Source organism: Pyxicephalus adspersus, chromosome 4, assembly GCF_032062135.1.
Source record: "Pyxicephalus adspersus chromosome 4, UCB_Pads_2.0, whole genome shotgun sequence".
In the NCBI taxonomy this organism is placed as follows: Eukaryota; Metazoa; Chordata; class Amphibia; order Anura; family Pyxicephalidae; genus Pyxicephalus; species Pyxicephalus adspersus.
In genome coordinates, this window is record NC_092861.1 from 72,638,572 (window position 1) to 72,656,043 (window position 17,472).

The following is a 17,472-nucleotide window of genomic DNA, read 5'->3' on the forward strand; positions in this document are numbered from 1 at the left end:
ACCAAGGTGACTGTATATTCTGTATTATTGATAATGAATAGCAACTTCTACAGGTATTTTCTATCCTTGCAATTGTTACTGACTTATTCTCTGAAATGTGCAGGGTTTTACTGTTTCCATAGTGCTGTACACTGCTTTTGTTTATGTTTTTCTATATCTAAAGCAGAGCAGTACAGTGAGTGAAGTATAGCTTGTGATATGTAAATATACTTATATAGAATAAAATATTCTGATCTTTTCATCTGTAACACACATGTTTATCTGTGCATAATTAACTACTTTTCCATTAACTGTCATTACATGTTTAGAAATCCATTTCTCCAAAAAAGAAGAGGCCATCTTCCCCTGGGCACTGGCAGGCACCTCCAGTGGTGGTGGTGTTCAAAGATCTTGAAAGTTTCCCAGCTAATGTTTTACAAGAATTCATTGTTATAAGCAGGTCTGTGATTGCCCTTCTATTGGATTCTTTAATGAAACTCTGTGTTCTATCATCCTGACTAGTGTATTACTAACCTAGAACAAGAACGACAAAAGTTCAGATTTCATGCTTCTTTTAAGTCAGTGACTCGCTAGGTAATAAAGTCATAGTCATTTTTCTTTCTCCGGAACTTCCACCTTTTCAAAGTCAGAGTGGCAGCCTTTTTTCCTCTTTCTATAATTTAGCACTATAACTTATACACTAAGCTGTTTGGCTCTACAACATTACAGATGATGAGATTAGGGGAAATTGGTGGTAAACACACCTCCTAAACCCCTGTGAATGTAGTTTAGAGACACTATTGTCAGGTGACATTTTTCAGACTGCTCATATATGTAAAATTACATTTTGCCCTTACTGTTGCTTACTTTGCTATTGCAATTTATTTTTACACAGAACACAGACATACAGGAAATGGCCAGGGACTGCATGCATGCTATTGCATTTATGCATGGACATATATTTGAGAAAATCAGCTTACAGTATACAGGTTATGGTGTCAGGTTCTCCCTGCATTTTACAATAAATCTTATGGTGGCTAATAGTACAGATTATACCATTAACAATTAACAGGGACCCTCAGGAACATGTGGAGTGAAAATGTAACAGTGTACATACAACATACTGTACACTAAGTTTTTTCAGCCAATGTACCTTGCCAGAACACACACACACCACTACATATACAAAACACACACAGTCTGTGTAACCAGCACCAAGCATCAGCCATCAAAATTTATATAGCCAACATAATCTGCACATAATGCATGTACCACATACACCAAACTCAGACAGCTAGTGTACCTAACTTAAAGGGGTGCTCCGCGTTATCTTCTGACCTTAATCAGCATTCATTCTGAGTAAGTACCAAAAACTTTAGAAGCCTATAAAATGCTATAACATTTATTATCAAGAGCGATCTTGACTATCTTCCATAATACACATAGTCTTATATCACTACAATAATCACTATATTCAGTACAAATATTTCTTTCATATCTTTCACTGATAGCAAAAACTACCCATATGCTGTTTAAATAATCATTATGGATGTACTACGATTATGCAATATAACTGTCGCCACCATGATTTCTGTTTGTTTTTTGACATATTTTACTGTCTTACCTGGCACATAACGCTGTGTATATCTAACATGCTTGCATGCAGCTACTGAACAAAATTTCTCTGTCATGTCCCCTGAGGAAGCACAAAGAGGCGAAACGTGTCGGTACACAATACATTTTCCTTTTCTTTGCATCTTCTTGCTGTTGATGGGGGGTTTTACTGTCTAGTGTTTGATCTCCCACTTAAGTTTGTTTAGTGGGAGTAACCATTACAAACCAATATGTATATCAATGTGAATGTAACATTGTGTATATTTAATCCTTGATTCTCAATATATTGCTGCATCTTAAAAATACCCTGTCTTTTTTGCTTTACTTTTTGAGATATTTACATATATCAGGGTTTGCGGCACAATATCCACAAGAGGAGGTGAACTGGCATATCTCTACATATTTGAGTAGTCACATTAGACCATTGTGTTGTGTACACAATATTGTCTTTTGTTGTTAAAGTTACTGTTTTATTTCCAGTTATGTTGAAAACCAGACACCTGAAACACAAGTGAAGTTTCTTACCAATGACAGTTACCTAAAGGTATGTCTGCTCTTTGTTTATGTGTTTTATTCTACGGGTTATATGCATAAAAAGGTGATGTGTCATAAACATGCAAAGCATTCATTGCAGTATGCTCCTCATGCATGTATTTTAATGTACAGTGATTAATTCACCTGTTGTGAATGTTTGGTTAATGTCACATTTACTGTTAAGATAGATATGCCCCAAGATTTATGGCTCTCTTATAATGTCTAGCTAAATTGCATGTGTAGTTAAAGACATAGGGAGGATTTGTTACTTTTAAAATTCCTTTTCTTGCTTAAACTAAATCTTAGATCTTTAAAGTTTTACCTAGAATAGGGCAAAGTTTGAACACCTATATGATTCTTTATAAGGCTGTGTTAGAGATACTTCTCTTTGCATCCTGTTCTTTTGAGGCAATCTTATACCAGGCAGGAAGTGGGAAGATGGAAAATCTGCAAAAGGGAAACAGAGCAATAAAAAAAGTTACAAGTTCCAGCATTTTTCTGTTAAATTAAAAAAAAGGAAACATATTTTTACTTATGTGTTAGTGTTAGAAAGTTTACTTCACCTCCCTAATTAGACACCCTATTTTCAAGTGGAAAATAGACCATTTTAAAAACAATCTGACACGTTCCCTGCCCTATCAAAAACAAAAGAGGTGTCTAACATGAGGTTTCCGGTGTACTCCTTTGGATTGTTCTCATTACTCATGCTCGATTGATGTAGCTTTTTTCTGCCGTTCAGCTGCTGCTAGTTTTTATCATTTCACAATTGCTTTTCTGGACTCCTGTGGGGGCGCTTAAGTATGCTTGTCTTGTTCTCTAGGAGTAATTGGCAGTCTATTGATTCTATTTTTTTTTAATAACGCATTACTGTTTAACTCCTTCAATAGCAGCTTCTGTGAAGTACAGCCATACACATTCTGTATTAATAGATATAGCAATAGAAATGCTAGGTAACATTTTGTCATATGTGACAGATAATATTGTAACTCCTGGATTGATTTTTTGTTGCTGCATCCCATATTAAACTGGAAAAAGTGTAAGGTTGAGAATCATACAGAAGAACAGGACTATTCTAGTAAAAAAATTGTATTTAATTCTAAAACATATCTTAAAAATATTGAAGGAGCCAAAAAGAAAATTGGTAACAATTTCAATACAACAACTTTCCAACATATATGTATGTATGTATGTATGTATGTATATATATTTGTGAGAGCTATAGCTATAAGATTTTTTTGTTTCTAAGAAAATGTGACTTTTGAAAAAGCTGCTGTTGCAATTCCAACAACTTTTAGCTCCCTCATTGAGAGGTTATTTTTACAGTTTTGAGTGAGCCGAAAAATCTCTGACTTTACTGTGCTTTCCAGTGCTAGCTACAGCAGTTGTGTAGTCTGTTTTTGTGTGTTTTTGTAGCTTTACGAAATCTGGTATAAACATGTAGAACACAGTTGTAATAGTGTAATAGCTGACCACAAATATCCTAAAAGTCATCCTTGTAATTTTACTTTATGTTGTCTCTTAAAGCTCAGCTAAAGCCTTACACCTTTTTAGTTTTCCCTAATTTATGCCATTGTGTTGATCTGATTTGACAGGACGGCTGTGGATGTATTTTCTTTAAAGCAGCTTTGGCAAGAGTGAAGTGCTTATATTGTGCAAAACTTTACATGTTTAGATTTTACATATGTGTACGTGAGTCTATTGCAATCTTCTGCTGTAGGCTGGGATAGGTTAGATCAGTGTTTTTCAAACTTTTTTGAGCCATGGCACATTTTTTACATTGAAAAAATCCTGCTACACACTTCTGTAGCTAGTTCTCTTGTATCTAAGAATAAACAAGGCAAATGAGCTACCTACTGCCACCCACTGACATGGAAGATTGTTACATTACTCTGCCAGTCACTACAGCACAGACACTCGACAATGGTAGTTGGATGATTTCCCACGATACACCTGAAGATTTCTCACGGCACGCTAGTTGAAAATCACTGGGTTAGAGGATTGGGATCTGTGTAAAGGATATTTGGTTGCAAAACATTTGGAAGGTGAATTAGATGATGATTTCATGACTCCCTTTTACCCTTCCGTACATAAATACAACTAAACTATATTCATGTTTTTTATGCAGGAAACAGCACAAACTTTTCTGGAAAACTTACACTCCTACCATGAGAATTTCATTCCAGTATTAAGATGTCTTCATCAGTTTACTTGCATTCTTCCTAAATATCCTTTGGGAAAGCAGGTGAGTATCACCATTTTACTTTAACAATACCCAAGCCTCTTCAAGTATATAGTTTAGTATTCAGCCTTTACGATATATTAATGTATAAGTGTAGGCAGACCTAAAGGAGTCATATCTAATCTGGTTAAATATCCATTTCAATATGATAATATTTTTACTTAGTCTGATTTGGTGCTAGTCTATTGTAATCCCCTGCACATTCAAACCAAGAGAGAATAATAATCACAGCTTTATTTTCATTGTTCTGTAAATCTGACAAATGAAGCCTATAGATTTGTGGAAAGAACATTCAGATTATTTTATTGCTGTACTGTTCTTTCTACACTATCCATTACTTCAAATGTCAAATCTTTTCAAAGTTTGAGTAGTTAAAATGTATGCATATTCAACTATGTATTAAGCTGTTTTTCTACAATTACTTTGAACTTCATAACACTATGGTGTGTGTGTTGTGTATAGTTTTTTAGGCTAAGTATCAAAGTTAAATTTACTTTCTTGTCCTTGTGTGTGGCAAAATTGAAAATAAATACTGGCGTACAATATAGGTGCAGTGTTTATTCATATATATATATATATATATATATATATATATATATATGTATATATAGGCAACCCCTGTAGACATGTATAAGAAGTCCACATTTGCTAATCCTATACAGAACTTGCCAACACACTTTTGTAGATGCTTCTCCAATATTTTGTGATAATGTAAGACAAAGGAACATGTTATGTGTGTTATTAGGTGAGAAAAACAAATGAAATGGCTTTATATTTCTGGGTTTTAAATGTATGTATAAAATTATTATTATTATTACAATATATATATAGCGCCAAAAAATAACACAACAACGTACAGGTCCATAGTCATGTCACTAGCTGTCCCTCAATAGGGCTCACGATCCAATGTACCAACAATAGTCATATGTCTTTATTACAGTCTAATGTAATTTTTTGGGAGAAGCCAATTAACCTAACTGCATGTTTTTAGATAATGTCTTAGAGATACATTTGTCTGTAAGAAAGAAGCAAGTTTGTTTGATGTGTTTGCAGTTCATGCAGTGCAACTCTCAAGGTAGCCAAAAGATGGCACTAAAGAGAGCAAGTGGCAGACATCCTTCATTTTCACCCTTCATGAGCTGTAAATTAAAATTTTAAAAGAAGGGAGATTATTATTTTTAAACTGCTGTTTTGCCTTGATTACATTCACTCCTAGTGTAAGATAATTCAGTGAACAATACACAGGAGGAAAGGGACACTTTCTAAGCATAAAGAATAATAGTTGTGCATCTGCAGTGTAAAATCATCCAAGGCCCTGACTAGTAGACTTATGGAATTTTTAGTGAGATTTGCAGATATCAATATTGAGCTGGGAATACTGTAATTGACAAATTGCAGTCCGAGGATGTCCCTGCTTCATTCATTTTGTGATCCTTCATCTCCCATGCTGCTTTTTTATCCGAGCAATCATTAGTTTGCCATTTATCAGGAGGACAGGTATGGGACGAGGAAACAAGTTCTTGGATCTCTACCTAGCTGACCACCTCCACACAGAAACATAGTGTGGAATAAGGCATGGCAAGTCAGTACAGGTAGTCCCCGGGTTAAGGACATCCAACATATGGACGACTCATACATACAAACAGGGCTTCCCTGCTCGCTCGTGTGGAGGCTGAATGGGGGGGAGGGGTGGTTTGAATGACTTGCAGAAGTAATCTTTTGCAAAACACAGATGATGTTGTGGGTGATTTTCTGCAGCCTCTTGTAACTCTTTAATGACTACGACAAACTCTACAATTGTTTCTTTTTGCATATCAAAGCACAGCTTGCTCGAGAAGTAATGAATGTCAAGGCTTCATTAAGATTTTTTTTTTTGCTCTGTTTGTGATTTTATAGGTTTCTGTGAGGATTTTATAGGATAACTGACACCACGCTGCCTAATATTATGTTGAGACAAACATCTATCCTAACTGCATTTATTAAAGTAATGTACCTATTCTGACTTACATACAAATTCAACTTAAGAACAAACCTACTGTCCCTATCCCATATGTAACCCGGGGACTACCTGTAATGTGAAAATATCAGCTGTAGGGGGGCTACAGGCAATAGTATTTATATGGTTACATTAGTGTTGTTGTTTTTATCATTACACTGTGAGTGCAGGGCACCCTCATATGGTTTTGACATGCCCTAGGCTTACAGTTTGGGCCACAGTGTGAGTGTTTGGAGAGGACGTGGTCATGTGACCTGTGAAAATCACATGGCCAGGCTCTCCTTCAATCACAGAGCTCGTTTTGCTTTATTCAGCTAAAACATTTCTGTCCAGCTCTGCCATCTGCCCACCACTGCCCTAATCCTCCGATTGTTTCTTAATATAGATTAGTGAGTATTGACCATACACAGCTAAACTACATAATTGTTTTGTATTTCCTTTTTAGAATAGACTGTATTTTATATTACTGATTGTCATATGTTTCTAGATCAGAGAACTTTACTGTGCTTGTCTAGAAAAGAAAGTATGGGAAACTGAAGATTACATCTCAGCTTTGCAGCTTCTTAGGTATGAATATACATCTTTACCCACCTTACCTCATCCAACATTGTGCACTGCTTTATTGTAATTTTGGGGACTGCAAAAAAGGATTCATCTTTGCTTTTTGAACTTTTCCACTTGTTTTTTTTTCTTTTTGTTTTACCTGCAAAATTATTACCTTTTATCATGGCCTTTAAAAAAGCATCACATGTCTTCTAAATTAGTTTTTTCACACACATACTATGAAAATAAAAATGTATTCTAGACCTAGACAGTAAGTATATCATGACACAGATACAGAGCCACGGTGGTAAAACCTTGTAAAGCTGCTATAATTTTTAATATTTGATGCTTTTAGGGGTTTTTCCATCCCTTTAGTAGCTCCTCTGTTTGCCTAAAGCAAACAATAAACTTACAGCTAACATTGCTGTGGAGCAAGGGTGCACAGACTCGGCCCTCTCCTCATTCCCTCCCTGTGAAATTGTGCTACCAGGAAAGGGAGCGTCCTGAGCATGCTCAGTGTGAGCCCCCTGAGTGGACCTGTACCATAAACCTGGCAATCAGCTGTGGCTTCTCCCCACCCTCCTTATAGTGTGAGATAATCCCAGCAGCAGCAGCAGCATGGGAGCTGTGTCTGAGTCCATGCACCTGTCATTAGCCCCATGTAAAAACCTTCATATCTCTCTGCATGTATTATCTTAGAAATGTGACATTTTCAGGGTACAAAGGGGACCCTGAGAGCTGTAACTAAAATTAGTTTCAGCCCCCTAAACATAACAAGTTGCCAGATATGGAGTCCCAAGCATAAAATTCTAATAACAATCGGGGATATTTTCACATTACGGGGAACTATTTCAAGAACAGGGCCCCCAAATTAAGTTTGCACTCTCATAGCAATGAAAATTAGGATACTGTCAATTGCCTGTGCGCTGTGGCCCACCCTTGAAGTTCACAAAACTACAAGCCTGCGTTCAGGTTGGCGGTGAGGTTGCGGTGTGGTTACCCCTTCCTCGTGCCATGGAACCTTGGCTTGGAGGAGACGCTCAGTACTGCTCACTGCCGCCTGGAGTCAAACCTGCAGACGTTGTAATGAAAAGGACTTAGCAGCCAATGGGGTAGCTGGCCACTTACCTTCTGTGAACCCCAATTTTTCTGGAACAGAGGGATGTTGGTAACTGGAAATATGAAAGCCAGTAGGAAACCCCTTTTGCCCTTCACCCCTCCCTATGTTGTTATACCCATCATATCATGCCCACACTGTCGCACATAGCTATCCCCTTACTCTTTATGAACTCCAACTACTCTACAATGGCGCCATCACAAAATATGAAAAACTATACCTATCAAACCATCCTACCCTGTCACACATAGCTGATCACTTACCTTCTGTGAACCCCAATTTCTTTTTAACAGTAGAGGAAGGGAAATGTAGGATAAGTGGGAGACTCTTGTGGCTACTACCCTGCAGAGCCTCATCCCTACAGAAGGGGCCGACACTTGTTTCCACAGACTAGAGATGCAGGTCTTAGCCGCATTTAACAGGTGTTTAAAAACTGATTTGTTATAAACTTTCTGTGGCCAATCATTGGGATGGAGCAGAAAAAACCCAGGATCGTTTGGTATTGGCCTCACAGACATATCCTGACAGATTTTTCTGACACCTTGCCAGAGTCGTGAAGTTTCTCGCAAGACCAGAAACATGTAACATCGTGCCCCTCTCAGTACCACACCTCCAGCACATATCAGAGACATTGGGGAAAATAGTATGCAATCTATCTGGTGTCTTGTACCACCTGGTAAGGATTTTATATCCCGTTTCCTGGGCTCCACTGTGCATGGAGCTTTTGTGACAAAACCACAGCATTTGTTCCTTCTGGGCCTGGGTCAGGTGGATTTTGAACTCTTGCTCCCAACCCCGAAGGTATGAAGGTGTAAAAACTTCAGGCAACTTATTCAACCTAGAGTACAAAACGGAAAGTGCAGGACTGGAATATAGATCACCTGTGCATCACTTTTCAAAAGTAGTAGTTCCCCTACAATAGTTCCCCTCTGCCTGTAGAGTTTTGAGAAAGTGGGACAATTGTGCTGCATTCCAAAAATCTAGTTCAAAATCTAGAGAAGGATTTTGCAAATCACTAAGTGTACACCAAGACCCTCCTAGCATATAATGTTTAACTCTTGTCAAGTCCTTGTCCCTGAGCTTGACAAATCCACCCCCCTTTAATCCTGGTTCAAAGTCCGGGTTATCCAATACTCATGTAATAGGACTAGGATGAGGCGATATATCAACTATTCTAGTTTTAAACATACATCTTTAATGTTTGTTTGCATTGTGGCCTGCAAGTTTTATCTCAATATTAACAGTGCCCCCCCTCCCATGAAAAAAGGGTAAACAGTCTTCTTTCTTTTTAACAAAACGTGAACTACATAATATCACCTTGTATGCTTGTTCCAATATGATAGCAAATATGTTACTGAAATGTTTTAAAATGTTACAAAAATGATGTTAAAAGGTTTTAAATGATCAACAAGTTTTAATAGTAATAATTGTATACATTGTTGTTTATAGGTGATATGTTTTGTAACATTGCAAGCATATAAAGGAACAAACTATTTTCTGATCTTAAAGTACTGTTGTATAAAATATGCTATAGGTACCATTTTCTTTGTTGCCCATAAACAAGGATTCGTTCTTACAGTCACAGATTTGAAAACCGAGGAAACTGACTGTTGCTATAGGAAACAGTTTTTACTTTATTGTTTAGGGAAGTTACTTCACTGTATGTTGTGTAATTTCCTTTTCTGTCACATATTGCCACACTTTTGGTTACGCGAGTTAACTTCTAGATCTGTCCTTGCATAACCTTTAAATTCTGTTGTCTGTTTATTATACCTCTTTATTAGCTTTGAACTGGGCACTTTGTGATTTAGGCAGCAACCTGTTCTAATGGCATAATTGGAGCTTTACTATAGGTATTTGGCTGTAACTGATGGAGAAGTACTTTTGACCCTGTTTTGACACCAAATAAGATCAGCTGTAGACTTATCAGCAGAGCCAAAGTCATCCAAGGTGAAATAAATTGTTAAGGAATTAAGGTTGTCATAGTTAAGTTTTGTCTTGGAAAATGATTTGGAATAAAAATCCAGACTGAATCAGGATTTATCAGTTAAATAACTGGGAAGAGTAGACATCTCATTTTAAAAAGCAATTAACTTTTGCCTGCCTAAACATCAAATCCTTTCATATAATCTCAGAGCAGTATAAATTGATTTCCAAGTTGCCATAATGTTTGAAGCCCACACTAAACCTTTTAAGAGCTGGAAAAAGGTTCTGTTTGGATTGAAATGTTGCCTTTCAGTAAAATTTCCCAATGTAGAGGTCCCCTTTATTTTGACTTATGCAACTATGGCATTCTCTGTACCAGTGAAAATATTCACATTTTTGCCTAGATCTTAGAATCATACAACATTTTATTGTGAATTATTTTGCAATCTTTGCATTATCAAGGATATTTTTATATGATGAAGATTGTTGACAAAATGCTCAAACAAATAATTCACACATCATAACATAACATTAACATAAATCTTATACTATTAAATCGTAATACTTTATGAATTTGAATTATGGATTATTATTATATGAGTAAATATGAAAAACTAAATATGGTCAGAGTAAAATACTATAGATGTGAAAGGAAGTAAAAAAAAAAGTAATTTGAAAATAAAGAATGCACTGCAAATATATGTAGAAACTGTTATAAATATAAACCCACTTGTATGAAAATTGGGGAAGATTTTTCTGAAGATTTATAAAGGTCTTATAATGTTTGATCAGTTTTTTAAACTGTCATTCATTTAAACATGTAAGAAAATGCTATGGCTGTGTGACTTTGCTTTGTCCTAAATTAAAATTATGAGATCATGTTTACCCAATAGACTGCTATTGGGTCAGAATTGTGTTTTGCATATCAGATTTGATTGCTAAATTTTGTGATTGCTACATTTGTGATGAAACATTTCTATATGGCTGCAAAGTGAGCTCAGTAACAGAATACATTATTAAAAAAAAGAACAAGGATCCAGCAATGATTTATTTATTTTTTTTATAATTTGGACTTCCCTGTTTACCATTAGTAACCTTATTTGCAGAATTTAAAGATGTCCTGTTAACGAAGCAGGATTTTACTAATAGAGTGATACGTTCTGTATCTGTTTGATCCCCCATAAATCCACATGTATTTAGATTGAAAGGAGATATTTTGATTTATTCAACACTGTTGAGGAAAAAATGGCAGCGCAGTGAGAACAGACCCAAACTGAGGATTAACTTGTCAGTTTCTATGACAACAGGTTACTTTAGCCAGCATTAACCACATTACTATTCTACTATAGTAACAATGGCCTGATGTTTATTATCGTTCACAGCACTAAAACTCTTTACAAAAGATCATTCTTTTTAGTTTGCATTACTCAAAAATTATGTTGTCTATCCCAAATTTTTTTTTTAATTTATGGATGGAGTGGGGAAAGGTTAGTACCTCTGACAGGTTTTACCTGCTATCATGGGCTCATTTTATATCCTGCTGATAATGTTTAACCAGGTGGATGTAGAATAGAAAATCGCCAACAGCAAAAATTACTTTTCTTTAGTAGCCAGCAGAAGTTCTGGTGCAATAATCAACTAAGTAGCAATGATTAATGTGTCATTATGGTTAGTGCCAAGCCCTCATGGTACTGTATCCTGCTACTCATTGAGTCTTTGGACCTTTAGATTTAGTCCCTGGGCAACAATTCTGAGCATCAACTGCCTGTGAATTCGGACTCTGTGCATGACTGTTTCCTCGAAACATGTCCAAGTCACCCCAGTCATTGGGAGACTGTACCCAGCTGCTTTTACAGAGAATCAGTGCCTATAAAGTCACACAAATCACACATGGCTTTATAAGTGCCATGCAGTATTGACATGGCTGCACCTGCTCCTAGATTTGTTCACCCCAGTAGCTGAGCCTTTGGCTCAATCACAATACACAGCCAGCCACTACTCTGCTTTACACCGAATGCCACTGCCATAGATCCCTGGAGATCCCAAGGTCTGCTTTGGCTTTATTAATCAGCTCAACACTTACTTAACTCAACTTCACTACCAGAACTTTCCCACGAATCATGCCAAGGCTCTGACATGAGTGTCCCCAATCAGTAACACAGAATCTGCTGACCAACTATAACAAAGCTTTTTTTTTCTACTCAGGAGGTTTTTGACCTTTGACAAGCAGACTTGTGTCTCCTGTACCCCTTCTAAACCTTTGTCAAGATTCGGTTATTGTGGATCCAAATCTTCATCCTAGCCTCTAAACTTTCCTGGTACAATTCGTCTCTTATAACTACTTTCTGGCAAGACTTATTGGAGTGGATTAAGGATGAATTGGCTGCCAGTATCCACATCAAAAAGTATGCCTGGCTTATAGAACCCATTTTCACAATCCCTGGGGATCTCGGGAGTTGACTGCACGATCCTGGTCTGTGGACCCCTCTTTAAATTAAGTTATCCTATTCATTTTTTATCCATTGTGTTACATCTTGAGACCATTTTCTTACTTGTCCTTCTACAAGCCACTTCTGCACTTCTCTTGGGTCTATCATCTAGTATCAATTCCCAGTGCTAGACTGAAATTCCTTGCAGCTGCTCCCCCAGGGGCTTTTGTGTAATTCCACTTTGCTTTTCAAAGTCACAACACAGCCGTTTTTCCCTGGTTCGGTCACATAGTATCCAACCTCTGTAACCGAGTTACTGATTTTGAAAGGGTCTTTGCAAATCCTTGCTTATATCCTTATTTTACTTTTTGGCTTATCATTTGCAATCAAATGCGCAAACTAAGAAGGATAGTCAGTCCTTGTAACAACACCTGTGTGCCTTTAGCTAGGTAGACACATGCAGTAATTGTTGTTAGAAAACGACTTACAACAGATCAACGATTATGCACAATTATTTTGAACGATGGTTTTGTGCACAATTCTGTACATGCTGTAACGATACAATTGTTCAAATATAATCCACCAATAATGTACACACGCTAGATACGATCATTTGAGTGATGCAGGAAGTGACTTGTAAATTAGAAAGTGTACTGCAGAACCATCCATGATCACTGAACGACCGTACACACAATAAATTCCGAACGATCGTCGCCCAATCAGATCCACCAGGAAGGTCCTTCGTTTCCAGTGACAGTCCTCGTTCAATGTCGTTGTTGGCCAGTCGTTGTGCACTTTTTTTGTTAGCGATTATCGGATTGATCATTAGTCATTCGTTTACAGCGATAATTTTTGCACATGTGTTTGCCCACCATGACAATTGAGCAAGGACTCTACCTTGGGCATTGTTTGCCCACAACAATTGTTCTAATGGCAGCACCTAAGACTCATCATACCTTACTGTAAATAACCATATCTGCATTTTGAATTGCTCTTTGAAGATCTTTGCCCTAAGACTACGTACAAAGGTCAGATTTTCGTCCGATAATTGGCTCAGGGCTGATATCGGACGAGAATCTGGTGTGTGTACAGCACTCGTTGTTCATGGATCCTTTTTGGCGAATCCATGAACGATGAATGAGTGTAATGAAAATGAAGAGGAGAGAGCACAGCGGTGCCGCTCCACTGTTCTCCCCTTCCCCTCTTCATAGAGTTGAACGGGGTTGTATGTACAGCATTTGTTCATGCATTGTGCAGTCTTTTGTCGTTGGAAAGGATCGTGTTACTATGTCCGAATTGCCTATTCTCTGCTTACCATTTTCTGCTTGATGATGACGGTTTCACTGACTGTCCTGAGCCTTGGCTTGTTCCTGATTTCAATACTGCCTGTTGTTTTGGTACTTCACACTGTGGCACAAACTGGAAATCATCCATAGCAAAGCCATTATCCCATGAGGATGCTTTGATGAACACTGGTGGCTCTTTTTACTCTGGGCCTTGGCCCCACCTTCACTGAGCTTCTGTATCGAGCAAGGTGTCTGAAACAAATTTAATGGCTAGTATCTACCAAATGTGGTCCAAGTAAGGACAGTTGGTAACTTAAAGGATCTGCTGCTACATTGGGCCTGATTTATTAAAGTTCTCCAAGGCTGGAGAGGATACACTTTCATCGGTGAAGCTGGGCGATCCAGCAAACCTGGGATGAGTCTTGGTCAGGATTCAAAACATTTGCTAGCAATTGTCCTTTTGGAAATCCATTCCAGGTTTGCTGGTTCACCCAGCTTCGCTGATGAAAGTGTATCCTCTCCAGCCTTTATTAAATTTATTTTAATAAATTTAAATTTATTAAAATACATTTAATTTTTTTATTAAATCAGGTCCACTATTGGTGCCTTTCAGAGATCTTGTGGAGTCCATGTCTCGTTGAGTCAGAGCTGTTTTGGCAGCACATGAGGATCCTGCATGCAGGTGGTTTAATGTTAAGGTTGATCAGTGTATGTTTCTGTCCCAGATTTCTCTTTCCTTCCTTTTCTTTTTTGGGTAAACCATTGTAAGCAATACAGGAACTGAAGCAAAATCTCTAACAAAGCTCCATATAGCAGTATTCAGTATTCCTTCTCCAGTCGATCCAAAATCAGAAAATAGTTTTTGTCTTGCATTCATGAAAACTGTCATACCTGGTAAGCTTTATATTAATATTATGTTGTGATCCATTCATCTGTGAAACAGCACAGGTGGCTTTTTACCAGCCTGAAATTCAGCTTTAATTTTTAATTTTTGAACAGATTACAGATAAGACAATCATGAAATATTGAATAATTTCTTTTATCATGTTTTGCAGGATGTTGGCAAAAGAAGAGCTTGTGGCCACACTTCAAAAATGTGTTGAGGTTTTAAGACCATATTCTGAAAGGCAACTTGGAGGCACTCTTAAAAAGCTGGAGGAGTTTCTGGTTCAACTCCAATGTCATGAAGGTAAGATTTTGGCAGTGCAGGCTATTCTACATATTGGTAGGAGTTGGAGACAAACACGAAGAGTGGATTTTCAGCCAGTGTCTACCTACAATTACCACCAGTTATTTCTTATAGCTGAATGTACTTTATATACTAGACAATAAGGGGGTCATGACTATGAAATGTAAAGTGCTTTGACAAATATTCTATAAGAGAAAACTTGATCTGTATTCTACCTCAACTTTGGAGTGCTGTGCAGTAAAATTATGACACCATGACAACAGCTAAGGCTTTTATGTATTTATATTAGATATACACACCAATATTTGATTCTGTTTTTCACAGCACATCATAGGGTAACTAGAATTAAAGTGGAACTAAATGTAAACAATAAAAAAAATGCAAGCAAGGTTTATAATGGCAGTGTGTCTTCTGCAATAAAATAAACTTACTTGCCTGCTTGCAATTTTTTTTTGTACACTCTCCCTCTCCTTCACCCGGTCCTTGACCAGGTTCAGGATCTTTGGCCACCTTGATTGGCTAGGCTGGAATGACATTCATTTATTCCCAGGAATTGGGAGTTGGGTATACTGGGATCATACACTAGGCAACACGTTAGCAGCTCCATGTACATTACAAAAAAAGATTGTGAAGAGGCAGGTAAGTTTGTTTTATTGCAAAAGGGACAACACCTTTCCTTTCTGCAATAGTGAACCTGCCTGCTTGCTATTTTTTAATTGTAAAATAAAATTTGCTTTAGTACCGCAGTCCTACACATGTACACAAACCTGCACTGATTTTTGTTGAAAGTTTGATAACCTTCAAGCATATTTGTGGACTGCAACAAACGCCTACATAAGAGAAAAAATAGACCCTACAAATATCATTCAGGTAATGTTTTTACTGAACCCATCACTGCAAGTTTACAGATTGGCCCAGTATAAACAGACCAGATTTTATTTTTGTGCCAGGCTACTTAGAAGATTTTTCTAGTCATTATAGTTTTCCTTAGGTCCAAAGTCTGTATCAAACTCAGTTTACTAATGCTGACCAAAGTTAAATATGTCAAGCTACATGAAAAGTAAAATCCATTGACTCTAACCAAAATGTGGACAGCAGGTACTAGAGGAATAATTCTAACTTGGCAGTAAATCACAAAGTATATTTCAGAAAAAAACATGAATGCTATTGGAAAACACATGAACAGTTGAAGCATGTGAGTGTGTGAAGCTAGTCACTTTGCCACTAAAATTATTGAAACAAACTGTACTTTGTATTTTGTTAAACAGAATACAAAATAGCTTTAGAGATCAAGGACACACCATACACTTTATAGTCTGTCAGTGTAATGAGAATGAGATGGTCAGGGTATCACAGAAGGAGGATAAAGGATTTTCTTGTTGTCTCTTTGCAGAAATAACCTGATTTTCACAGTTGGCAGGGAAGAATAGGCAGAAATCTCCTCTCATCCTTGGTTGTCATATTATCTTACCTGTGATGTTTTCATAATCAGATGGTGCTCTGAAGTTCTGGCAGCATCCATAGAGAATTGCTTCTTCTCTTCTCTGGTCTCTTTCAGTATTACATTATTTTACATCTTAGATATCAGCTAGTGTTGAACCTAATATATATTTACAGTATAAGAGTAAATACAAAGACCTTTGGGTTCCTAAGCCTTTTACATCTGGACCTAAAACAAGTTCGCTCTTCACCATTGCATTTTTAATACAAAAGAAACATGTATGTAATTGTAATCTCCTTTTCAAAGAGAATTTCCTTCTGAAGTGAAATAATATTAGTAAGTATCCAAGATTGGTTAAAGAAGGACACATAACATTTTACAACAAGGGGACATATTACTGCAGTGTGGGAAAAGTAGGTTAGACAGTAGCATAAGCCTTGTGAACAGATGACATATACAAGGTTGTTCTAGTCCTATATGGTGGCTGTTGTCTTTTTAAAAAGTGTGGTCTTGTATGACCCAAACCAACCCCTCAGATTTTAGCATGTATTCTCTACCAAGAGATAAAAGTAAAGGTTAAACCAAAATCTTTTTTTATTTTTGTATTGCCTTTCCCAGTTCCCTTCACTTCCTGTTAGTAGAATACTACCAATATGATAGGAAATTGATAAAATCAGGTAAAAAGAAGTTCTAATCTTTCCCTACTTTGTCTAACTAAGAAAAATAGTTTTGGCTGGACATTCACAAAATTTTGTAGTGGGAACCATATTACTTTCTGTGGACATTTTTTCCATTTTAATGAAATACTGATATAATTATGTAACATCCATAAAACAGGTTTAATATTAGTAATAATGTTTTAGATCTACATCAGGTATGTAACATTACACTCTATAACTATTGTAACCGAGTACTTTGTGATATAGTACAGTGCAATGGTTGGTTTGCTTATCCAGTGAAGTTTTTGTAGTATTGAGAGCTTCATATTGTAAATTTTAGTCTTTCTATCAATCACTTTCCTCTCTCTTTTGAACATTAGGTGGTTTCCATTGCCATTGGAGCTATTGCACTACTATCCCAGTTAAATGTGTATGTTCAAAATAAATTTTATATATATATATATTTATTTATATATATATATATATATATATATATATATATATATATATATATATATAT

The 17,472-nt window shown here is 36.8% G+C and overlaps 1 protein-coding gene across 1 annotated transcript in view; it reads left to right on the plus strand.

Annotated features, from left to right (window-relative positions):
* Window positions 1-17,472, plus strand: part of ORC3 (origin recognition complex subunit 3) — a gene marked incomplete in the record, with an annotated part of 38,558 nt that overhangs the window by 12,614 nt on the left and 8,472 nt on the right. Inside the window, 4 exon segments of the mRNA XM_072408621.1 lie at window positions 2,074-2,137; window positions 4,253-4,369; window positions 6,850-6,929; window positions 14,719-14,852. Of these exon segments, the coding sequence (XP_072264722.1) occupies window positions 2,074-2,137; window positions 4,253-4,369; window positions 6,850-6,929; window positions 14,719-14,852 (395 nt within the window).